Here is a 26,059-nt window from a genome sequence, read left to right on the forward strand (position 1 = left end):
CTGTGGCACACACAGTTCACAGCCTGTCTGGCTTATACCCTGCAGTGCTGAAGAAGAGAACCCTGCAACTCAGCTCCTCACAGTGAACTCCTTAGTCATGACTAGTCACACAGGGGCAGTTCATTGCAGGTGAGCATGAGCCTGCTCAGATGCTCACAGTCACTCTCTCACACCCTCAAGAGACAGACCCTGGCCCCTGCCTGCAGGCAAAATACACAACTGCACAGAGTTAGTCTGCCCTCAGGCAAAGGTGGGACTTTGCCAGGTCTGACAGCGCTTGCCGACTCCATCCCAGTGCTGCTGCTCAGCAAGATACAGGTTAGAATCATGAGTGCATCCATGGAGAAAGCCCATGGCTTTGAGAAAGCTGGTACCCAGCTCTCAAGGAAGGTCGGAGCCTGAACAGAAAGGCTATCACATGGCTATGTCTGAAGCTGATGTTGCACTGGCTCTTGGGGCAATAAAAGCTTCAGCTTCACATTCTGCTTCACCAGGGTTTGACAATGTGGCTTTTTGTGAGCTTGCCCTTTTAATTTACTCTGCCCAATAACCTGCACATCTTTTAATTAAATCAAGTATATTTACTATCAATATAAAATAAACCATAACTTCTTATCTTTTTATCTGTAGTAATTAAAATGCTTATTACATGTCTTTGCCTAACATCAGTATTTCTCAATGCTAAAAGAATCACAGAATGGTTTAGGTTGGAAAGGACCTTAGAGATCCTATGGGTAGAGATGCCTCTCAAACTTGGCTTCTCAAGGCTTCATCCAACCTGGCCTTGATCCCCAAGAAGGAGGCATCCACAATCTCCCTGGACAATCTGGTCCAGAGTCTCACCACCCTCATGCTGAAGAACTTCTTCCTAAGATCCAGTCTAAACCTACTCTGCCTCAGTTTCAAACCACTCCCCCTTGTTCTACTGCTAGCCACCCTTATGAAAAGTCCCTCTACAGCCTTCCTGTAAGATCCCTTCAGATATTGGAAGGCAGCTCTAGGGTCCCAAATTGCACAGAGGCACCTACTGTTGGACTCAACAATATTGCAAGAACACCACACTGCAACACACATTTCTACTGGTCCCAGAATGAAGAGAAAAGCAGTTCAATCAGTAGAAGGAACCGCTTTGTCTTGCAACATATGACAATAAGCTGCTGCATCAGAAACAAGCCAAAGAAATCATATCACATAAACAAATGAAAAGAAAAAAACCTGCTGTGCAAGAGAAAATATTGTGTGAACAAAAAAAAATCTAGGGCTGGACAGAGAAAGATTTTATATATGGGTCATGTAAAGAAATGATTCAATCACTAAAGGAAATTACCTCTCTCAGTTCTTCAATTCTGCGAAGTGCTTTATCCTGGCTTTGACTCAGAATGCCCTTAAAGAAAAGAAGAAGAAAGAGCAGGTAACCTCATAAATAGATTCATAGAATAGTGCTTTGTTAGAAAAGCTAGTGACTTGTATTTTCTCTCCCAAGTTAAGCTTGATGTGTAAATATTATCACCAACTTGGGGTTGGCAATCTGCAACCTGAATTCAACTGATGCAATATAAAAGACATCACAGTTATTTGGACAACCAGTATTAGCTTGGCATCCTTAGAAATCCCAGCTAAGAAAGAGTCTTTTGTTAAACATGAACATATCTACATAAAACCAATGTATTATTTAGATAAACAAACATACACAATGCACTGAAAATTAAATCTGTACTTGCACTTCATGTTTTAAGACTGAGAGAAGCATCCAGGGCAAATATGAGGCAAAGTTCTGCTTACCTGCAGTTTCTTCTTCTCCCGCTGGATAACTTGATAAGCAGACACTAGCTAAAATGCAGAAATCAGGTATAATGATGAGAATGCAGCCACTTTATAGCTATCAAAATTGTTTTCTCACTATTTAGCACTATCTCTATTTTCAAAATCAGCACTTGAGTAAGTGCTACTGACAGAAATGTACTTAGATTTTCCTTTCTCCATTTATAAAGTATCTCCAATGTGTCACAAACACAATAAATGATGAAGGTTATTCAGCAGTCATGAAGCTTTCCCTTCACTGAAAAGGGCCTCTAAAAACAGGCACACTTCAATACAGGCAGTCAAAACACAACTATATCAGAAAGTTACCCACCCAGACAGCTAGGTGCAAGAGACCTTAAATACAACTAATTTTACAACGATTATGCATTAAAAAATATGCTCATAAACCTAGCAAAAAAAGGTCTGTGTGATATTGAATGTTCTCATCCTCTGTGCTTTGCATTAACCCAGCAGACAAAGAAAGGCTGGAAGTGGACAATATTTCTCTTTGTAAGCTGACAAAAGGACTTCATGACTAACTGCACAATTTAGCTCAATTAAAAATTGGATCACAATTGCCTAAGCTGTCCAAAGCTGAAGTAGCATAATGGCACTTGGAACTAGAACACCACATTTTCAAAGTGCTCAAAAATGAAAGGAAAACAATTCCAAAGCACTGAAACAAGAAATCTTTAAGTCAAAATCTATTTCTGAAAGTAGTATTTTTCAGAATTCTTAACTACTTCTAATTTCAGTCATAGAATCAAGCAGGTTGGAAGAGACCTCCAAGATCATCCAGTCCAACCTAACCCCCAGTCCTGTCCAGTCAACTAGACCATGGCACTAAGTGCCTCAGTCAGGCTTCTCTTAAAACATCTCCAGGGACTGTGACTCCACCACCTCCCTGGGCAGCCCATTCCAATGGCAAATCATATTTAACTTCCACTTAAAAGCAAACTAAAACTACTGTGGATGGTTTCTCTTACCAGAATTTTGGGACACTATCTTTGTATCACTCTTTAACTGAGAAAGAAGTGTTTACATTCTAAGCACTCACCACATATTCAAACTACTTCTTCCAAGATCCAAGATTCCTCAGTTTATTGTAAAAAACGTTATTCTCTACAATAAACTAAAGAAACTCATAGAAATAAAACAAACAAAAGAAACCAAATAAACTCACAAGCTTCTCTGAGAGAATTAAGACTTGCTGGACAGATTACACTACACTAAAAAAAAAGCCTCAACTCCAAACCACCTCAAAATCCAAACAAAATAAAAATAACCCCCACCACTAAAACAAAACTACAAACTGAAGAATTTGCCTTTTAGAGACACTGGATTGTTATACACACACACACATATATATACACACACATTTTTAAATATAGAGTATTATAATAGATCTAAGGGAATGAAAAATGAGAGCCACAATTATAGAATTAATGGAAGACAACTGTTTTCTCAAGCATATGCTGAACAGTGTAATTGCTGGGTACTTATTTTAGAATCATAGAATCAACCAGGCTGGAAGAGACCTCCAAGATCAGCCAGTCCAACCTAGCACCCAGCTCTATACGGTCAACTAGACCACGGCACTAAGTGCCTCATTCAGGCTTTTCCTGAACACCTCTAGGCATAGTGACTCCAGCACCTCCCTGGGCAGCCCATTCCAATGGCAAATGACTCTCTGGGAAGAACCTCCTCCTAACATCCAGCCTATACTTCCCCTGCCACAACTTGAGACTGTGTCCCCTTTTTATATTGCTGGTTGCCTGGGAGAAGAGACCAACCCCCACCTGGCTACAGCCTCCCTTCAGGTAGTTGTAGATTCCAGGGATTTTGACACTAATAGCCAAAAGTGTGCAGAGGAAATTTTGTATTTGAGGGCAGCAAACAACAACAACATTGTGGAAAAAAAAGTGCAAATAGCAGTTTTAAGGACAACATACACACATACATGAAAAGCACATGAATAAATGCCACATCCCTGCTTGGAAAGCTTGATTTTTCCCAAGGATTTGGAAAACATGTAGCAAAACTATTTTAGCATTGTTTTTTCACTAAAATAAAACAGCAAAAGGAACAGTCCTTGAATTGATTCCTTCCAAGGAATACAGGGAAATTAAAAGAACTAGAACTCATTTATTGAAAACAAAATGCTTGTGTAGTGCAGGTGCCTGGAATATACACGGTGCACTTCAAGGGCACGTTTCAGAAGAGAAGTGAATTTGTTGTCATTTGAGTAGGAGCTGTGCTCACTCCGGCACTGAACTCCACCCCTTGTTATGGGCTGAAATCTTCAGAGGTCTAATTTGTGCTAATCAATCTCTATTGCTGACAACATGGCATTACTTACAAAGAAGAGATGAAAAGTATCTCCACATTTTATTACCAGAGAAGCTTTTGATCTACCTAGGCCAAAAAGAATTAGACTTTCGACAATAAATTTAACTTCCATCTCAGCTGTAAGTTAATCCATTTGCTCCAGACAGGAAAACAAAAGACATTATCCACTACTGCAGTATTTGTTAGCCTCATCTTTTTTTCCCCCCTCTCCTCCAAGTAAGTCTGTCACAACATTGCCTACCTCCGAGTACTTTCCCCTATAGTTGCCCAAGCTGCGCTCCATCCTGCGTAGTCGCTGCAGCAGCTGCTCTTTGCTGAGGCTGTCCATGTTTCCTGAAGGCTCTTCTGTTTCACTTTCAATGTCAGAAGGTGGATCCAAGGTGGGACCAGCTGTGTCCGAGTCCAGTCGGCTCAGTGAGTCTCTTGAAGAAGTTCTTACCAGGGACTCCTTAGAAGAAGAGCGGAACAGGGACTCTTTCACTGGGCTTCGAAACAAAGACTCCATGGAGGGAACTCGGAGCTGAAGCCTCTGGGCGAAAGACTGAGTATCACTCAGCTGCAAGAATTCAAAGCAAGGAATTATTTCTGCACTGCTTGTAGGCAGACAGACACCCTGAAGCCCAGGAAACAGAGGCCTGACCTAGGCAGAGAAATGCCTGCTGCCTAACACACGCACGACACCATAGACCTACCACTCCCTTAGAAGAATCACCTCCTTGTGCAGAAAAATCACGCGTGCAGCTGCCAGGTGAGGGCAACTTCAGACAGCAACGAAATGCAACCAACCACAGCCCAAATTTAAACTTCTAAAAGGATGTATTTCAGTGCAACACCTTTGGAAAGTGAAGCTATATGTAACTAAAATTAATAGTTGTGTTTCTTGACGTCCCAAATTAAAAACAAAAACGGTGTGACTCACTTCTTGATGTACTAACAGAAGGTTGTATTTATCTCAGAGACACAAAGATGTTTTCCTACGATTAAGAGAACAAATTTGTTGTAGAAGTCCTTGTATGACAGCTAGCTCTAGTATGTCATCCTAGATGGTCTTTTTCTTATTTTTCTTTCATTTAAAATGGCTTTATGATTTTCACACAAATGCAAGTATTTATTTATGCAATTACAATAGGTAAGCTGTTCTAAACCAGAAGGTTCAGTGCTGTGGTCCTGGGTACTCCCGGTGCTACAGAAGGGACTGGAAAATCTCACAGCACAACGTTGCTCCCATAATAAAATGCTGGGGCACGTGTGCCAAGAGCCACTGCTAATTCCACTCCAGCAAGCTAAACTTCTTCTGAGACATATTAAAGAATGACCTCCACCTTGATCACTACTGACAACTTTTTAAAGCCCAGTAGTTATTTCTCTTGAGCTATAAATTACCTTTCTACCCACACAATATGCCTACCGCTCTTAAACTGAGGTGAACACTCCATACCATGCTGGGTCCCTCAGCAATGAGACGCACCTCACTGGCACGCTGTCACATTCTGCTAACCTGCCCCTACAAAAAAGTCCTCCCAGCATCAGTGACAACATTTAATACTACCTAATGAGATTACACAGAAACAAAACACCCTGCCAGGTGAGTACTGATCATCCTCACTCCAGCACGGAGGTGGTGACTTAAGCCAACAGGGTAGCGAAAGAGGAAGCGTACCTGTGGGGAGGCTGGTCCACTTCCATTGTTTTCTGTGGATCTGGGAGGTGGTTGTTTAGTTAAGTTCTACAGGAGGAAAAACAGCTGTTAGGAAGAATGGGCTACAAGGACTGTAATGCATGGATTCCTACAAATAGCATCTGTGCCTTTCCCTTGCCTGTGTTTTTAGTACTTTCTTTTGAATGTTTATTAAGATGTCTTCATGCAAACGAGCTAGTTTGTTAAATTCAAACCAGACTGCTGCAATATACAGAACTACAAAGCAGCTATGTGTGCACAGATTAGTATGAGACATCTGCAATTGCTGACATCTCCAATTAAATTATTCATAATGATTATTTATGGCACATTTATGCACAAATCAAAGAAACACCCAAAAGACAAAATGATAGCAGGAAAAAAACCTAATTGATGACCAGTGTTGTTTACAACTGACATGACTAACAGTGGAATCACACTGTCTTTCTTGGGTTTAGGGATAGTTTAGAGGGGTGAGGGAAGGTGTGGAAACTACCTGGGGAAAAAAAAGCACTTGGTGACAGGCTGTTTAAGACTCCAAACAAGCACAGGAAGAAATTCAGACTTTCATAAAAAAAGCATACTGTGCAAAACTTTACAGATAGATTCCTCTGCACTCCTAAGCAAAGACAGAGCTTAGCCATTTCTCTTCCTAGTCTGTCTATCTTGCCTGTCTCCTGTGTTCAGAGGTTCTCTAGCCTGTACAAACCCAAATGATTTAAAGTGAAGTAGCAAGCCATAACAGATTCCATCCTGGATATAGTTTTTTCCCCCAAGAGACATAAAGCACTGAGATATATAAAACAATATAGGAGTAACTCAGCTAAAAGCAGTGTAACTTCTAATTTTTAATCAAGATGTAGTCTAACAGCTTTATGCAAGCTGTAAAGGTGTGTGTACATATATATATATATACACATACACAACTAAAATATCATCCATGTATCTGCTATATGGTAACACCACAGCTCCTCCTCTGTGTGGCTATGCAAACAGAGACATAAATGCTAAGGAGGAACAATTCAGCGTAGAAGTGCTTCAGTTTGAAGCGGAGCAAATTTAAGGAAGCACAGAAATACTACAGAAGAAAGAGGAATGCAGAGAGTTAAGGAAGTCAGGGAAATGAGCAGTCACCCATATTCAGACAAAGCAGAATGAGCAATAATCAGCCATAGAAGTCTGTTTGATTTGGAAATTGCGCTTCACCTGGCTGGAACAAAACCTGCACTCTGATTCAGAGCGCTAGCCTGCTGGGGTGGATTTACTCCTAGTGCATTAAGAGCTCTTACTGAGCTTTAAACTAAAGCACTCCTCCATTCTGTTCTCAACACTATTACTTGTTGGATTCTGTTGGGTTGGGTTTTTTCCTGATTCCCTATCTATGAAGTTAGTAACAAGGATAATCCAATGAAAAACTTCTTCTCTCCTCGATAACTTACAAAGCATCCACTATACTAGTACTGAACTGACAACAGAGGAAAACAAACACTCTACCATGAATTACAAACTACAAACACTTCTTTCAAAACTCATATATTCTGATATTCATAAAAAGAACTAAAAGGAAACTATGGAGGGTTTGTGTTATCTAAATAATAATAATACCCCAACATTAAGTGGATTTATTAAACCCAATGAGGTGTTTATGAACACAAGTCACAGATGACGTTCATTCACATGAAGTTCTTTCTGTATCTATGAAGATCCTTTAAAAAAGCCATTTCAAAATGAAAACTGATGATGCCACTTCAAAAACCCTCCTCCCAACTGTGCAGACATCTTTGCATTCAGTTGGTATATGAAAAAAATAGAAAGGTAGAAACTGTGTTTTGTATTAGACTTGCTATTGACATAAATAATGAAAGGGATACAGTGGTAATCTCTCACATAAAAACTGGACCACACCACAGCTATCTTCCTGCTTCAGTTCCAAGTCACTGTGCTCAACAGCAAGGAGCCATGTTCTGGTGTCCACACAGTTGAAAGCTAAGAATGAATGGATGTTGCTATATATAAGTATGAACTCTAGACCCTTTGAAGAGCTTAAATGTCCCAGACTTTCATAAGCCTTAAGAAGTGTTGCAGCAAAACTAGAATCACATAGCTAGGGCTGGCACTTAGGAAGTCTTAAAATGAGTGGGCTTATGTCATGGTTTCTAGAGACCAATACAAGTTTGAGCTTCACGAACCCATAAAACATATTCAATCATATCTATATCCAGGACAAGCCATATTTAGCATCTCTAACAAAAAGGCTGGGGTTTTGTTATTAAGGTGTATAAACCAGAGCTCAGTTTTAACTGCAGAACATTCGGGTATTCCAGTGACACTTGTGCTTTGTGACTTCCCTGCTTCTGCAACACAAATGAACCTTAGTCATTTCTCAAAGGTACAAATAAACCTACAGAGCGAAAACTCCAATGTCTGCATTTAGAAATATTCTACTGTTCTCCCCCTTTCATATGTATTCCAAAATAGAGTAAGTTATGGAGGAAAGGAGGAGAGCTTAGCACACATTTTATTCTCTTATTTTCCTTAAAAAACTTCTCTGTCCATGAACATTTGAAATATTTCTTCATGCAACAAAACCTGTGCAGCTTATTAAGTAACAAGCTTATATTAACTTCATCTATGCTAGAAAGTCCAGTTAGAGTCACTATGATGCTCATTCTCTCAAGTCACACACCACTTGCACTCCAAGAGTGAAAACATTGCTCTGCTTTAGCAGAGTGTGTGTGTGTTGCTAAAACTTTCCCCCTCCTACATCTTTAGTTTACCTAAGTTTCCCAAACATATATATTGTGTTTTGTTGTTTTTAAAACACATATTTGTATACAATCAGCCCTCCTCTTCCCTATAAACCTTGTACCATTGTTTTAGCTTTCAAAAAGTTCAGAGAACAAAATCAGTTTTATAGGTTAATTATCATTAACGTGTTGCCAATGTTTCTAACTCCCACGTTATAATTGCTTGCTTTGTAGGCACCTTGTAATAAATATGCAAGTCAGTGATTCCTGACACTCAAGTATATAGTACAAGATAATACACAGACAACATTTGAGCATTCACAGAAATGTCTTTCTTGAAATTCAGTTGTACTAAGGATATTCTGTAACATACTGAGAAAAGCCCACAAGAGTTTACTGCTGTTCAATTGTATTACCAGTGAAAATATAAGTAGTGATCACTGGACCTGGAATATACCTATTTAAAATAATTAGCTGTTAAAAAAAAATCATTGAAATCTATGAAATATTGATCCATTTCAAAACTATAGATTTCAGCACAGTCAGAATGCCCTTCTTGTTTCCCAGCAAAAAATGCCATCATGAGAACACCATGACTGAGTAACGAATCTGTGCTCTAAGTATAACCCTCCACAAGAAATGAAGACTTTCCACAGGTCACCTTTAAAAATCACTGCTTCAGTCCAACCTTGTTGAGGTTGAGACAAGCTCAACACAATGTGGTGTGATGTTCATTGTCACCTGCTTATCAAATTTCTATCCTGTTGTACCTTTCAGTGACATCAGTTTCAGCATCTGCATGAGCAGCAAAAAAGTACTTATCAAATTGGAAATGCAAAGCAATCATAAGTATGAAAATGAGCTGGGACTCTAAAAAACACTGTTTTGAGTCACTATGAACTCAGGAAGGTCATGACTCTGAAGCATGTGAAAGATGCCATCCCAGTCCTGTGATAATCATGACATGAATACAGCTTTGTTTGTGCATACATTAGAAAGTAGAAGGCTGCTTCCCTCCCTATGCCTGCTTTTCTTCATCCCTTCTTCTCTTCTCACTGAGCTTCTCCACATTAGAAAGTAGAAGGCTGCTTTCCTCCCTATGCCTGCTTTTCTTCATCCCTTCTTCTCTTCTCACTGAGCTTCTCCACTTATATACTACAAAAGCAACCTTTCCAGGCAGAAAAACATGAGCTTCTCCACCAATATACTGTGAAAGCAACCTTTCCAGGCAGAGAAACACAAGCTTCTCCACTTACATACTGTGAAAGCAACCTTTCCAGGCAGAGAAACATATATTTAAAACAAACTCTAATTACTGAAACTCAACTGTTTATCCCCACAATAACATCTACCACATTAGCAACTAGAAGTAACTGAACTTCAGTTCCTGTGTGAAGTAATTATTTCCTGCTATCATTAAAATTAAATGGCATTGTGAGGCTTTCATTGTATAGAGCAAAAAAAGCATGTAAGTTTTTGTACAAACCCAACCTCAATAATTACCATACCCATTTTTCTTGAGATACATAGACACACATAAAGAGAGGAAGAATTTCCATGGCATTAATGAAGTCTATGCAACAAACACACAAACTTGTGCAACAACTAAGTTGTGTAGAGTGTGGTTACCTGTACAACAGAAACCGTGTTAATGACTTTATGTTACAGTAAATTCACATCAGAGCACACCAGCCAGGAGCTATCAGGTACTACCTCTGTGAAATTTAGTGCAGTGTTAGCAGTTAAGATAGATGCTTTTGTGAGAACAAGCCACAAGCAACACTAAGTTTGCCTTCTAGTCCAGTACTCGCCTCCCCCTGCTAACGGCATGGCTAAGGGGGTGGGAGGACTCACCACACCGTCACTCTGTGGCTTAGGTTGTTTGGTGGGATCCAAAGCAAAGATAGTATACTCAGAGAGAAAAGCAGGTTCTGCTATCATCCCGGCTAGCAGCTGTCATCCAATGCAAAAAAAGTGGGAAAATGAAAAGAAATCAAGTAATGAAGTAAAGAATGTTGCATGATTATACTCAGTTGTTCATACTACTAAAAACATCACAAAACAATACAGCAGTTTATGAGACAATGGCTACCAAGAAAGGCAGGACATAACCAGAACACATGCATTAGATCACTTCAGCACTGCCAAAATACTCTTTTCATAGAATCATAGAATCAACCTGGTGGGAAGAGACCTCCAAGATCATCCAGGCCAATATATCACCCAGACCTATCCAGTCAACCAGACCATGGCACTAAGTGCCTCATCCAGTCTTTTCTTGAACACCTCCAGGGATGGTGACTCCACCACCTCCCTGGGCAGCCCATTCCAATGCCAATCACTGAGTAACTGAGGCCTAAATTACCAATGCTGCAGACAATATTGCAAAATTGAAACCTGAACAACGTGCTTTTTATTGCTTCCTATTTGATTCACTATGCTACATGCATACTTGGGTACTATATGCATACACACTCATGTCCTCAAATCAATGTTTGCTGCTGTAGAATCCTGTAGCTATATCACTCTGGAGGTACAACCTGAAAAATGCTTTTCATAGTCAAACCCAAACCAAAATCACTACTTGAAATACAGAGAAGCTGTAGAGCACTAATTGTAAAATATATGACCAACTTTAACTTCTCAAACTGCTAAGTACACTGACTAGCAATTTTGACTTCCATTTTTAAGCAGCCCTTGCCATGACATTCCCAAAAGCTGGCATGGCACAAGTTCTCCAGTAGTTTACTTTATTTGCCAAGAATTAGCTAGGTCTGAGAAACACCAGTGGAACTTCCTGATTTTGAGCTACTATAAACATGAGCTGCCAACAAGAGATGGATCCATTTCTCCAGCTCTAAATCCTCTTTCCCCTGGCCAGGGCACACTTGCCAAGTGTATCCACTGCGGTTGCAACCATATGCCCAGTTTGGTCAGACTGGTGAGCAGTCCTCCTCCCTCAGCCATAGAACTGTCATTCCTAAGAGTGAGCTGTGTTAAAGCTCTTCCTACACATTCATTGAAGTATGCAAAACCCATATAAGTTTCTTCCCTCATCCCAGCTTTTAGGCAAAACAAAAGGAAGCTGACAAGTATCAGTAATCCCAGAAAATCTTTGTTAGGTGGTGATGGTTGTAGAAGCTCACACCCTAGGCTGTGCTGTGCATTTTGTACAGGTACCTCTTGCAAGGGTATATGGCAGAGAAAAAGAAGACAAATACTATGCACACAGAAAATCTTTGCTAGGTGGTGATGGTTGTAGAAGCTCACAGCCTTGGCTGTGCTGTGCACTTTGTACAGGTACCTCTTGTAAGGGTATAGGGCAGAGAAAAAAAAGACAAATACTATGCACACAGAAAATCTTTGCTAGGTGGTGATGATTGTCAAAGCTCACAGCCTAGGCTGTGCTGTATTGTACAGGTACCTCTTGCAAGGGTATAGGGCAGAGAAAAAAAAGACAAATACTATGCACACAGAAAATCTTTGCTAGGTGGTGATGGTTGTAGAAGCTCACAGACTTGGCTGCGCTGTGTGTATTGTACAGGTACCTCTTGCAAGGGTATATGGGTGAAAAATAAAAGGCCAATACTTTGCACACTAAAGTGTCCAAACCAACAGCAGCAGCAAGCCTCATGAATTAAAAGCATGCAAATTCTCAACCCCAAATAAAACTATTACATCTTCGAGAGAACAATTACTTTGCATGTTTAAAGAAGACCAGTTAAGATGAAGAAACAGTTTGCAAAGCACTCAGAAATTGATTATGGTAAATATTATCAACCAAAAGAGTAAGAACATTTTCAACATGCAATTTATATTGTCCTCAGGTTATTAAGCCCCTTTTGAAAGCATGACCACCAAAGAACTTTAGGAGCCAGCCACAGATGGTTTCAAGTATCTCTTTGCAGCAATAGTATGCTAGTATTTGCTTCTCAAAATATGAACCTGTGATATTTCACCATTGCATAATGTTACCTAATCTCAATTTCATCACAGAGCACAGCAAGTAACTTGCATTAAAAAACAGGTCCTATTTAATATTGAAGAGGTTGTTAATCTTCACTCAAAATAAATAAAATAGTGGACTGCCAAGGATGTTCAGCATTCATCAATTGTAATGTTTTCAATCATCTCCTTAAGCCCATGACTTTGCAGCCAAGTTTTAACACGAGGCTTTGACAGTAAGTCTTTCACAGAATGGTAATTACAACCCCCTAAACTTTCAGGTAAGATGACAAAGAGCTTTCACAATGGAAAGAATTAATTTTAACAAGTCATTCAAGCCACCTGGTAGGCAAGTGATAGAGAGTATACGGCAGCTGCTTTTAAGCAAGATCAGAAGATCCAAACTATCCACAACTTCAAGTATGCCATGCCACATTACTAAGTTTTAAGAAGAAGAAAGAAAACATTATGAATATAAATTGCTGCAGTGCTGTTCGAGTTTGCAGACATCACTCTATACAACTCAGCTGTTTCCACACACAGTAGAATGTAACTAACAACACTGTTCAGTTTCACTGATGTCAAACCCCTGAGGCAAGATCGCTAAACCATCTCGGCTTCACCCTGCTGTTGCTTGAGCACAAAAGGGAAGGAGCCAACCCTACAAATTATGATGAGCAGACAAGAATATTGAGGCAGAACAGCAATCACTGTATGAAAATGAAGTCATGAAGTCACTTCTTCTCAGTAGCCAAGACAGGATTTTCACACATCAAATAGCTACCAAAGACAGAATATACTCAGTCATGGTCCAAGAGTGGTATGTTGAAGCAAGTCCAGAGGAGGGCCACAAAGATGCTCAGAGGGCTGGAGCAGCTCTCCCATGAGGACAGGCTACATGAGTTGGGGCTCTTCAGCTTGGAGAAGAAAAGGCCTTCAGAAGACCTTGTAGTAGCCTTCCAGTATCTAAAGGGGGCCTACAGGAGGGCTGGGGAGGGACTATTTACAAGGTCTTGTTATGACAGGATGAGGAGTAATGAGTTTAAACTGGAAGAGAGGAGATTCAAACTAGATGTTAGGAAGAAGTTCTTTACAGTGAGGATGGTGAAATACTGAAACAGGTTGCCCAGGGAGGCTGTGGCTGCTCCCTCCCTGGAGGTGTTCAAGGCCAGGTTGGATGAGGCCTTGAGAGACCTGTTCTAGCAGGAGGTGTCCCTGCCTATGACCAGGGGATTTGAACTAGATAATCTTTGAAGTCTCTTCCAACCTCAATCATTCTATGACTTTATGATTTACAGCTGGTTGCATCTTCTTCTCATTATTGAGTTCATTCTTGGATGCTGAGTGCCCAACAACAAAAATAGTGAAGTACTTGCTCACAGTACTTTTGTCACTCCAGCAGCTCATTACCTGCTGTGTTTTGACAGCTAAATTATAGGTGGAGATTTCTAATGAGCCCTGTAATTAACTACCTAATGCTTTCCAATACATACAATGTGTTTTTATCTGTACTTTGAATTTGTTTTAATCAGCTATTCAGTATGGCTTTAAAACTAGCTGTCTATAGTTACCTTGGGAAGGGGGTATTAAAATTTACTCCATGATTCACCTGTGTCTGGAAAAAACAGCAAGAACCAACCTGCTAGTCTGCTGATGTACACATCAGGAGTTGTAAAATCCAGGCTTTAGAAACAGGCTAGGATATACAGCCACCAAAATTTAGTTTTTAAGTTTGCATGTCAGGAAGGAAAAAGATATAGACATATCTGAACCACTACCAGCTTTGCATGGCAATTTCTATTTAGAAGTACTTAGAATCATGGAATAGAATCATAGAATCAGCCAGGTTGGAAGAGACCTTCAAGATCATCCAGTCCAACCTAGCACCCAGCCCTATCCAGTCATCTAGACCATGGCATTAAATGCCTCATCCAGTCTTTTCTTGAACACCTCCAGGGGTAGCCCGTGCATGAATATAGGAAAGAAGAAGCATTAATAGAGGCACTGAAGGAATATTATTTCATTTTTTACTTATCCTGCTTTAATGCCCACACTAGAAAAACACTTCAATTAAAAGAGACTGTCATTATATACCACTAAAGTAAGACAGAACAGTGTCTTGACTAGTTTATCTTTAGCTCTAAGAGGAGCTAAATATACTGTGCTCTGTTGTCACTTCTCTAACACTCATGAGAATGGGAGAGATATTTGAATCTGCATGACTGGTTGGTCATCCATAGGAAGCTATCAGCTCTTTGCTTTTGGTTGATGGCTCAGAAGTAGCTTTGTTATCTTCTGCATATGGGCCTGACTTGTAAATAAGCATAATAGAGAACAGAAAGAAAACGCGAAACTTCTAGGAACTATACCAAATATGATTAAATTATTTCACCTCAAAGTCTGTTCAATGCAGTGACAGTTTGAAAACTAAACACTGCTTCTCTAGGAAAGACTGGAAGGACCAAGTACCTCTTAAATCATCCAGGGCTGTTTCAAACATCACCAAGACCAACTCAGAGAGCATCTGATACACAAACTGTCTGAAGAAGCTCTGTGGATGTACCAGTAAATGTTTCCACATCACACTGTAGTCATATTTTATAGGCTAGTAGTAAAAAACAGAATATAGAACTAAACAGACTTGTTTTTTCCTTATACATGGAAAAGTCATGAGCTTCTCTGTAACACTGCCTCTGGAAATCCACAGCTCCAGTAACACAGAAGCCGAAGATGAAAATAGGGAAGAAAGTGAAACATAGTAATCCATGAATTGGGCATACATGTTGGTCCCATTTTTCTTTTCCTCAGATTGAGAATGTTTTGGAGTTCTGAAAAATCTAAACATTGCAGAGTATAAATCAGAATGTTTGTCTGTGCATTTTACTGTAATTCTTTGATCACACTAATGCTGTCATTTACAGCTGTAATTCACTCTGAAATTGTTTTTATTCTGAAAGTATCCTGGGTTTTAATCAAAGCTTTCACGTGTAATACTTGCAACTTTGATGCTACAATGCTAAAAATCCAAACCCAAGGTCTATTAAAGCCATAAAAGAACAAACAAGAGAACTATGGTACACTTTGATTTTGCTTAGCGATTATTCATATACTGCAAGAAAATTCTGGCATATGATACTCATCATTTTCAGTGTATCAAGTGCTCTCCAACTTTAGTTCATTCTCATACCATTGCCATTGATACCTGTACATAAAACACCTGCCTGATCAAATGAGAACACTGTAAAAAATGTCCCTCAGAAGACCTTAAACACCCATGTGATCATGGCACATACTGTCAGAGATTGCATGCAATGCTTGCAACTTTTTTAAGCATAACAACACTGCTGCTGAGCTGAATTTTATGATAATATAATCCAAACAAACATTTTGATGCTGATTTGCTTCTAATAATTCTCTTAACATTTACTATGACTATTTATAAAAAGGAGATTTCATGTCTTGACCATTTCAATTTATTTTAGTAATATTTTCCATCTGACATAAAAGCAGTCCTTAAAAAAAAAAGGGAAGAGGTTTTCATTCCCTTAGCAGCTTCATTACTTCCTGAATTTCTAATTACAGGATATGCTTCACCAGTAAAATTCTCACAGCAGCTCGCTAAGCCAAAGGATAACTGTAATCTGAGGTCACTTTAGTGCTCTCTTTCCATTCTTAATCTTATTTCTCCTTCTGCCTCTCTGATACTCCAGTGCAATCACTGTATTTAGAGCATAATGTTCTCCCAACATAACTTGGCATGTCCCGTGGCACATTCTTTGCTTCTCTCATTCGTATGGACAAGTACTCTGAAAAAAAGCATTCTGCTGCAGGGGAACAACATATATCTAATGAAACACTACCGGACAAAATGCAGCTGTCCACAAAAATACCAAGCAGCACAGGAAGCAGGCGACATAGCAGTAGCAACAACATTAGGAAATGTATTTATTCAGCAAGTATGTTATCCAAATTGTAAAGAGAGTTAGCATTTCTTCCTAAATAGATAAAACTGAAAAAAAGAAGATAAGCACTGAGGCTCACAAACCTTTCTCAGCTCTGGCATAAAAGCAGGCATCCTCAAAAATTACTAAGTTGAAGTATTCTGCCTTTCCCTGTCTGAGCACAAAAGTATTTGGTGCTTGTATGAAAAAAAGGATAAGGAGTGCTACCACTCAATACTCTCCTTTATTATTTCCCATTGAAATGAGAGAGGAAAAATTCCTCCTTTAGGGTAGGCAGGGCCAAGTGAGTGACAGACAGACACGCACAGTGAATCAGTCACACAGAAGAACCTTGATTACTATGTCTCATGGCTTTGGTGTATCATATTCCACTAAGGTTTTGCTGAAATCTGCATCAAAACAGTCCTTTAGCCTCTAGCACATTCCACAATAAAATAGCTTTTAAAAGAGGGAAAAAAAAGCAGAATCATTAAGCTTGCTTTGGTCAATGATGACCCCAACTGTCAGCACCACCTCATTCCTCTAGGCTACGGTGGTAATTTTCATGTGGCAATATGTCACTTCTATACTCTGCCTTAGGGCTAGAAATGTAGGTTGCTTATTTTTTCCCCTGGAAAAAAAAAGAAAGCAAGCCAAACAAACACACACAAAAAGAACCCCAAACAAACCTACAACAACAAAGCATCAAAAAAAACAATCACAAACTTTCTTTACTGAAACATTTATCATGGGTGACTCTGCTAGCTGATATTACAGAGCATAACATAACAGAAAACCTCTCTCTAGGGTCAGAGGGAAGTCAGCTATAGCAGTTTAAAAAAATAATTAAAAAATGAATAAACATTTAGAAAACTCAGTGCTACATTTCCAAGACAGAATATAAAATCACAAGGCATTGTTTCTTTCATTTCTATGATCGCTGCAGGAAGCAAACTGCCAAGCTGTAACTAACAGTAGCATTCAGAATGGAATCTGAGACAAATTGCAGGCATAGCTGATCACTCCCTGAAGAAAACCTAGTGTTAAAAATTCAAGTGGATTGTCCCACTTGCAAGAAAACTCATCTTTTTTTGGAAGCAAAAGCCAACAACTGATTTTTTCAGGCTGAGGACTCAATACTTCCTCTGACAAAGTTCAGAGAACCATAGAAGTTCTCTGCCTCACTCCACCAGCTTAATTTCACATTCAGTAAATCAGAGCTTTAATTGTTTGGTTGTTTTTTCTTTTTTAATTAAGCCACTTTATAAAAAGCCACAGTTCTCACTATGAAAACAGATGAGTGGGGACTATCTCCTGTTTGCTTTACTAAGCAAGCCATGGCTACCTATCAACCTGACAGGCATTTTAATGACACTTTATAACTACTAATTTAGACTCAGTTTGGCTCCATATTTGGTTTCTGTGTTGAGTTTTTTATTAGCTTTTTTTTCCTTAATTGATAATTATTACTGATATGGTTAGAAACGTTCTCAAGGAGTTAGTTTAAGCCTTTATGCTCATCCACTTCAAGTTACCTGTGCAACTAACTGGATTCCCCCAACTCTTCAATCAAAAGTGGCATTTAAAAAAGAGATCTCTCTGAATTTAACTTCTGTCCCATTACTTCACTAAGTTCACTCCAGGGATAAGATTTTTAAGACCTGAAGAAGGAATCAGAATGCTTCCTAATCTGGGGGTTAACTACTACATCTTAAAAGAAACACTTTGGCACTGAACTTAAATAGTCTATACATATTTGTAAATGTACCCAAAAGAAGTGTGGTATTGAGGAATAAAACCCAAAGAGTTAATCAAAGACAGAAAGTTGGAAATTTTTTTTTATTCTTATCTTTAAAGTTGACAAAGAGAACAAAACAGTTCCGGACTGACCTCTTTGTCTGGTGTTAAAGTGCCTTCATCATTTTGATCTGTAAACGAAGAGGTCCTGCTTCTGTTGCCAGTTGGTGAAGAGGAGTTCGAAGGGACCTAGACAGATACACATCAACAACAATATCAATTTCAAAACTAATTATTCTATATCATAACCTACTTCAACCATTACTGACTGTAAGATCTCCAAACATTTGGTCTAAATCTTTCTTTTGAAGAAATCAACCAGTTCCACATACTGCTTATGAAAAGTTCTACCTTACTACAAAGTCTCCAGAGCAAAAGATGGCACGAATCAGCCACAAGAGCATGCAACAAAACCATTTATTTCTGATCACAGTTGTCTTAGACCAAATTTGAAACTCAAGCATCCCAGTACTTCAGGAATGAAGTTTCTTACGGTTTGTAAGTTCTGCAAACTGACAGAGATTCAAACATTTACATATTAAATACCATTATCATTCCTTTAAGAAATTAATAAAGCCAAACAAAACCCAAAGTTGGACAAAAGAAAGAAAAAAACCCATTACACAAACCAAACAAAAGCCAAATTACCTGTAAAATTGAATCTAAAGAAAAGGGCATAAGAAAAATTGCATATTTTATGTCAATATGAACTTCTTGCTCCTGTCAGCACTGAACACCTCTTCAAATAAGAAGTCATAGGATTAGTCAGGGTTGGAAGGGACCACAAGGATCATCTAGTTCCAACCCCTCTGCCCTGGGCAGCAACACCCTACCCTAGATCAGAAATACCAGTCTCATGCTGATTGAATCATAGAACCACAGAATCAACAAGGTTGGAAGAGACCTCCAAGATCATCCACTCCAACCTAGCACCCAGCCCTATCCAGTCAACTAGACCATGGCACTAAGTGCCTCAGCCAGGCTTTGTTTGAACACCTCCAGGGATAGCGACTCCACCACCTCCCTGGGCAGCCCATTCCAATGCAAATCACTCTCTCTGCCAACAACTTCCTCCTAACATTCTGCCTATACTTACCCCAGCACAACTTGAGACTGTGTCCCCGTGTTCTATTGCTGGTTGTCTGGGAGAAGAGACCAACCCCCACCTGGCTACAACCTCCTTTCAGGTAGCTGCAGACAGCAATGAAGTCACCCCTGAGCCTCCTCTTCTCCAGGCTAAACAACCCCAACTCACTCAGCCTCTCCAACAAGCAACACAATCCCAACCCAAACACAGTTTGTCTCCTTTAAATATAACATTTGAGTATTAAAGTAATGAACATGAAAATATCAACAAGTTTTCATGCACAAAGAAACAAGTTAGGAAGATCACCAATCATCTACATTCAACAACACAACCAGGAATGAAGTGTTGCCAAAATAAAAACAACCCCAAATCACCAACAAAATAACTGCCACACATTCTTTGACATTTTGTTGCAGCACTATCATCCAGATTGCACACGAACTGTGTCTCACAAGCCAAAATGGGATGTTCTGAAACACGACTGACAATGTATCACACCACTGAAAAGATGCAACCAAAAATGACAGTTCTTCAGAGCATCACACTCACTTCATAGCCCAGATCTATAGTTTGGGGTACGTGTTGTAAAATATGGATACTGCTGCATTAACTCCAAAAGCATACAAAGCACAAAATGATTCCAAAATTACATAGCCACAGGTCTAAACAAGTGGATCCAAGGCTCCTGCTTGAAAATACAACTCAGAAGTCAAACACCTCATCTCATACCAAATAACCAGTCACCGTGAAAGTTCTATGTCTTGCTGAAAACTTTCCCACCAGAAGTATTCAGAGGGTCTGAAAAATGACAACCATCTACTCATGCCAACAGCCTCCTTCCCTTCATTCCAGCCCATTCCAGCCCCTTAGCATGTTCAGGGCAGAAATGGTTTCCAAATGCTTGCTGCCATTTTGCTATACTTTTTAAAAGACATATTTTGCCCTTTGAAGTTCTACTTCTCACTGCTGCATTCACAACGTTGTCTATTTCCAGCCATTCCAACGGCACCAATTTCTGCAGCACCACTATCTGTTTATCTCGGCAACAAACAGAAAGATTGTGAAATGAAGATGGATGGAACAGAGGAGATGAAACAACAGCAGAGTTCTGATGGAAGGGACCTGCAACAATAACCAGGCTGCTGGGCACAGGGACTGTCTTGGGACCAGCACCCCAAAGACTTCCACTCAAGGATGCTGGGAGTGGTGCAGTGGGCAGGGCAGAGGTGGGCAGGGCTGTACATGGGAGGTGCAGCCACCTGCCAGCATAAGAGGCAGCATCCCTCTGTGACTGCTGCCAGACCTAGCTCAAAGGCAGCACAGAGATCTCCCAGACAAGATCCTTGAGGAGCCCGAGGAATTACTTGGTGAGGCCTGAGGAAGATCAAAGGCTGGACAGGGCTGCAGAAGAGAAGAACCAAAATCCATTTGTGGAGACACCCAAGGCTATCTGTAGTTTTTAGATGGATAGAAGTAGCAAGATCAAAGGAATATCTTGAAGAGCACTTCATCTTTATTGCCCTCGGAGTCAGGGGCAGCTGCAGTCACAAGAAATAGGATGTAGAGATGTTGCCAGGGGTCTCAGTGCTTTGGAGCACCCAGTGGTGCCCTGCCAGGCACAGGAAAGATTCTTGCTCCCAAGGCTGGTCAGGCCAGGAGCATTTGGCCTCTCTGGGAAGCGTCTGAGATGACTCAAGACTGAGGAAGAACGGGGCTTGGGCATCTCCTGGGAGGTATGACAAGCCTGTGGGAGGAAGAGGCAGATCTTGGTCACATGGTCAGGGAATAGCAGCACTGGGGTCAAGAGGGAACTTTTTTCTCCCAGAGCAGATTGGCGCTGGTCCCTGGGGGTTTTTTGCCTTCCCCTGCAGCACTGAGCACAGCCCCCTGGTAGGCCTCTTCTGGGCCATTCCAGCCAGGTGCCGCCTGCTAGTGCTCCAGAAAGGTGACCCTTGTACCCCACATCTTGCAGAAGGAAGCTTTCTTGGCTTCCAGGATAGGAAAGCTTTCCTGGGTTTCCTAAGAGTTGTTTCTTTTCCTCTGTAGCACTGAGCACAGCTCCTTGTCAGAGCTTATTCAGGCCCTTTTGGATCAGTTCTTGCTGCTGCTCTGGCACCTTCGAGGCAACACTTGCACCCTGGCTCTCTCAGGCTCTCTAATCCAGTGCAATCTTGCAGCAGGAGTGAGCTCTGCTCCTTCCTTGGCTCCATTTCTTCCAAGGATTCTTTCCTGTGCACAGCAGCCTGTGTTGGAAGAGTACCAGACTTTCTGCCTCATCTGGAGCTGCCTGCTCTCCCTGCCTGCAACACCAGCACAGGGCAGCCATGAGAGTGCTTCTCATCCCTCCCCAGCTGAGAAGCACAGCAGCAGAGCAAGTTCTAGAAGGTAAAAAGTCTGCTGCTTGTCATCAGTGTGTCACACTTTGGAAAACACTCCGTGGTGCCAAGCACCTCTTCTATGTGTAGTCACTCCTGATATGCTGTGACCAAGACCTTAAGTTCTCACTCTTCAGGAAACAGGCACTGCTTGGCCTGTATTCCTGCTGGTGCTCTCTGCAGCTGTTTCTGTAAGGGATGTTTTTCCAAGCTAAGCTAGAACACATCAGTCTATTCCTGGCTAAGCAAGGGCACTGTGCTGGTTTGTGAGCACTGGCTCTGGAACAGGTCCAGAGAAATAACACAAAATAGAATAAACCAAAATTCTGTTTCCACTTGTAAACGTTGTGTTTGGTGCTCTTAGAAGTGTTTTTGGAGCTGGAAACCCTCTGGCATTTAAGACAAATAACAGGTTCACTCATTGTGAGCACAGAGGATAGATTAGATGACTTCAGCTAAAAAGGGCCTGAAACAATCATCAAGGCCAACTGCTTGATGACTTCAGGGCTGACCAAAGTTCAAGCACGATATTAAGAGCATATTCAAAATGCCCCTTCAATACTGACACACTTGGGGAAATCTACCATCTCCCCAGGAAGCCTGTTCCACGGTTTGATCACCCTCTAGACAAAGAAGTGTTTCCTCATGTCAAGCCCAAACACTTCCCAACAGACACAGTTTTAAGCTATTTCCAAGTGCCCTGGCACCGGGTATCAAGGAGAAGGGATCAGCACATCCCTCTCCACTTCCCCTTCTCAAGAAGCTGTAGACACCAGTGAGGTTGCTCCTCAGTCTCCTTCTCTCCAAGTAAAGTCTCCCTACAACAGGGTATAGGAAAGAATAGAGCAAAAATGAATGCAAACCTGAGGTCTCAAAACTGAGAAATGTGTTTGGAAAATTTGTCTTGACAGAAAGTAGCTGAGAATCTATATGATGACACAGTTGCCCATAAGTGGAATGCATTTTAAAGACCTGAATTATTAACAGGTAGTAAAAGTATATCCCTCACTCTCTGCATGACTCTAGCACACTTCACAGGCTTCAAAACCTTCTCACTCCTTCCTCATTTACAGAATCTGTTCTCAGGTATGAGTGAGCAAACAAGCCTATTTTACTGTTAATATCAAATTGAATTCAAATTGCCTTTGTTCTGAGAAAAACTAACAGGTAAATGATCCTGAAAGACAACTACTTTACACAAAAATAATAACCTGTTCTCATTTTCTACTTCTGCCTTTCCCTTCACAGCAACCCTTGAGCTACATGACCTACTCTGTCCACAGGAGAATGGACTAAGTGAAAGTATAATTTACTGTTAGGTCTTGTATTAGGTTTCATTAAACCTGTCAGGTTTATGCAAAGTGCAATTTAGCTGCTGCACAGTGATACCAGTAAGCTCTGCAGTTCCATCTCTTTACACTGCACTGAATGTTCACCACATATGTCAGTGTCAGGACAGCACTCTAAACCACCAGCAAGACAAAAAATCTACTTAACTTCAATAACTAGAGAGGACCCAGAGTTAGTAACTGTTGAAGTGCTCAAAATACAACTTAACAAACTACATCAAGCTTTACAGTAGATCCATTTCCAAAAACACTGCCCCTGTTTGACAAATGAGTGATTTAAAAGCCACTGCACAGCAGAACGTCAGCAGTTTTTGAAACCATGGTCTAATACTGAGACTATGCAGTGTCAGATCTCCCAGAGGTTCAAGTTACATCCAGATCAAGCCCAGGCAACTGATCACCTCTCTGTAAAATTAAACTAATTATCTGCCTGTAGCGTTGCATTCACATGATTCAGAGTTTATACTGGTTTCACTCTTTCAGATTCAAAGTTGCAAATACTTTAACCCAGCAAAAAGCCAAAGAGACATAAGCAGATGTTACCTTTTCCAGCACAGTTTGCCAACACAAAGTTAACTTATCAAAATCTCTCCACCCAAACCTGAACCAGGAGGGAGGATTCATTGTGTTTTGACACTGGCATGAAATCATCACAATTGTTTTGTCACTGTCACTTTCACAGACACATATCTAATGGGATTATAATTGAAAAGGAGTAGTTTCCAGTCTCCAACACCAAACATAATTTTGAGAAAGCACACATAGAAGAAAAATGACCAATTAAATTACTACCAAAAGCAATATAAGAAATTAAATGCTTTGCTCTCAGCTTTTTAGTTCCCCTTTTTCCATCGTGAAAAAAGAAACAACAAGAAGAAGGTTAAGGTAAGCAAACCAGCCCTTAGCCGACAGGAACAGAAGGGGGCTACAGGCACTAAATGAACAAACACTACATTGTGACTAGGGGGAATGGAGCAAAGCTGGAGCTGGGGAGATTCAGACTGGACGTGAGGAGGAAGTTCATTATGAAAGTGGTAAGAGCCTGGAATGGGTTGCCCAGGCAGGTGGTTGAGATCTCATCCCGGGGAGTGTTTAAGGCCAGGCTAGACGAGGCTGTGGCAGGCCTGATCTAGGGCAGGGTGTCCCTGCCCATGGCAGGGGGGTGGGAACTAGATGATCCTTGTGGTCTCTTCCAACCCTGTCTGATTGTATGAGTCTACGTGAGAAACAGGTAACTGGTGATTTCAATGCCGGATTGCTATCCACTGTACATGACAATGACACCAATTTAAACCCACTTCTACTTAATTCTGTTTGATGTTGAAGCAGGAGATGGTTTTCACATCCCTCCAAAAGGTAACCTTTGTAGAGTGCTCCAAAAAGAGTCTGGGGATGCTGTCGGAGAGGCTGCCAGGCAGGAGGCGGCTCGGTAACAACCGCAAAGTTGCGTTCCCAAGTTGCAGGGCAGGCGCCCGGCGCGGCGCTGACAGCAGCAGGGCGCGGCGCCGGTCTGCTGGCACATCCCGTGGCCCTCGGCCGCCCACCACACGCCGAGGCCTGCGCTCCGCGACCTTCCCGGCGGCCGGGCTGACGGGACCGGACCGACTCGCCGCCGGGAGAACGCTGAGGCCTCCTCGGGCGAAGCACGGCCCTGCCCCGCTGGGTGAAAGGCCACCAGAGCCCCGCCAGACACCAGGAGTCACGCAGGACTCTCCCCGGCCCCCCACCGCCACCCGACGGACAGCTTGGAGTACCTGCGGCGGGTGGGGACCAGTTCGTGCCCCTTGCTCCTCGCTGATCTTCTGCCTCAGCTTCTTGAACATGGTGGTGGGAGGGAGGGGGAGGGGATGGAGAGGTCGAGGGTCGGCGGCCGGCGGCGAGTGGAGCGGTGTATGACTGCCTGGCTGGCCGGGCAGCACCTCCCGCACACTAAGCGAGGGACTCCTGTGGGCGAGGGTGGCGGTGGAAGGCCACAGCTACGTTCACCCCGACCCCGCAGAGCCGCCGCCGCCTCTCCTCCCTGCCTCCCCCCCACCGCGGAGCAGGTGAACGCGGCCACTACCGCGCCTGCGCGGCCAACGTGGAACGGGGCGCCCCGGCCGGTACGGGCCGCGGCGAGGCACAAACTTCCCGAGGGAACGCCCGGCACCATGCCTCCCTCCGCCCCGGGGCGGGCGGCGGAGCCGGACCGCCTCACCCCCCTCCAGGGGACAGCGCGTATCTTAGCGGGGGTGCGGGAAATCAGCAGAGCTGATGTGCCAGAATGCTGTAACAGGGCTTCGCGAGGCCTGACAAGACACCGGCTCCTGTGTGCGTAGTGACGGTGCCAGCGCACACGATGGCACAATCTGAAGAACCGGGCATCATCTCATCTCATCACAAGGTAATTACCGGGAAATAACAAGGCGCTCCATTCAACAAGGCCAACTACGAGGGACTGCACCTACATCGGGGCAATCCCTGTTATCAGTACAGGCTTGGGATATAATGGGATCGAGAGCAGCCGTGCTGAGCGTGTTGGTGGACGAAAAGCTGGACGTGAGCCAGCAATGCGCCCTGGAAACCCATGAGGCCAACTGTGCTGTGGGCTGCATCAAAAGCAGTAGCACCAGCAGGTCCTGCTGTACTGCGCTCTGCTGAGACCCCACCTGCAGTGCTGTGTTCATGGACCTGTTGGAGAGGGGTCAGAGGAGGCCACAAAAATGATCAGAGGGCTGAAACACCCCTGCGGTGGGGATTTTACACTGTTCAGCCTGGAGAAGAGAAGGCTTCAGGGAAACCTTACTGCAGCCTTTCAGTACTTCAAAGGGGCCTATAAAAGAGATGGGAACAAAATTTTATCAGGATCTGTTGTGACAGGACAAGGAGGGGGGTGGCGCTTTTAAACTAAGAGAGGGAAGATTTAGGACTAGATACAAGGAAAAAAATGTTTACACTGAAGGTGGTAAAACACTGGCACAGGCTGCCCAGAAATTTGGTAGAGGCTCC

At 42.0% G+C, this 26,059-nt stretch overlaps 2 protein-coding genes across 5 annotated transcripts in view; one reads left to right on the forward strand and one right to left on the reverse strand.

Annotated features, from left to right (window-relative positions):
* Positions 1–25,133, reverse strand: part of GOLGA4 (golgin A4) — a 63,456-nt gene extending 38,323 nt beyond the window's left edge. For 2 of the 3 annotated variants that reach the window (XM_064169962.1, XM_064169961.1), the window contains exons 1-6: positions 24,826–25,133; positions 18,354–18,449; positions 5,813–5,878; positions 4,394–4,708; positions 1,783–1,830; positions 1,328–1,384 (exon numbers count right to left, since the gene is read on the reverse strand). In XM_064169962.1, the coding sequence (XP_064026032.1) occupies positions 1,328–1,384; positions 1,783–1,830; positions 4,394–4,708; positions 5,813–5,878; positions 18,354–18,449; positions 24,826–24,894 (651 nt within the window). In that variant the 5' untranslated portion in view covers positions 24,895–25,133. Of the gene's footprint in view, positions 1–1,327; positions 1,385–1,782; positions 1,831–4,393; positions 4,709–5,812; positions 5,879–10,431; positions 10,531–18,353; positions 18,450–24,825 lie in introns of all 3 variants that reach the window. The other variant, XM_064169963.1, reaches the window with a different exon arrangement.
* Positions 25,134–25,169: 36 nt separating this feature from the next.
* The window catches only part of LRRFIP2 (LRR binding FLII interacting protein 2), a 73,672-nt gene continuing 72,782 nt past the window's right edge, over positions 25,170–26,059 (forward strand). For both annotated transcript variants that reach the window (XM_064169970.1, XM_064169972.1), the window contains exon 1: positions 25,170–25,454. The gene's annotated coding sequence lies outside the window, so the exon portion shown is untranslated. The remainder of the gene's footprint in view (positions 25,455–26,059) is intronic.

This window comes from Pogoniulus pusillus, chromosome 32 (genome assembly GCF_015220805.1).
Source record: "Pogoniulus pusillus isolate bPogPus1 chromosome 32, bPogPus1.pri, whole genome shotgun sequence".
NCBI classification, from domain to species: domain Eukaryota; kingdom Metazoa; phylum Chordata; class Aves; order Piciformes; family Lybiidae; genus Pogoniulus; species Pogoniulus pusillus.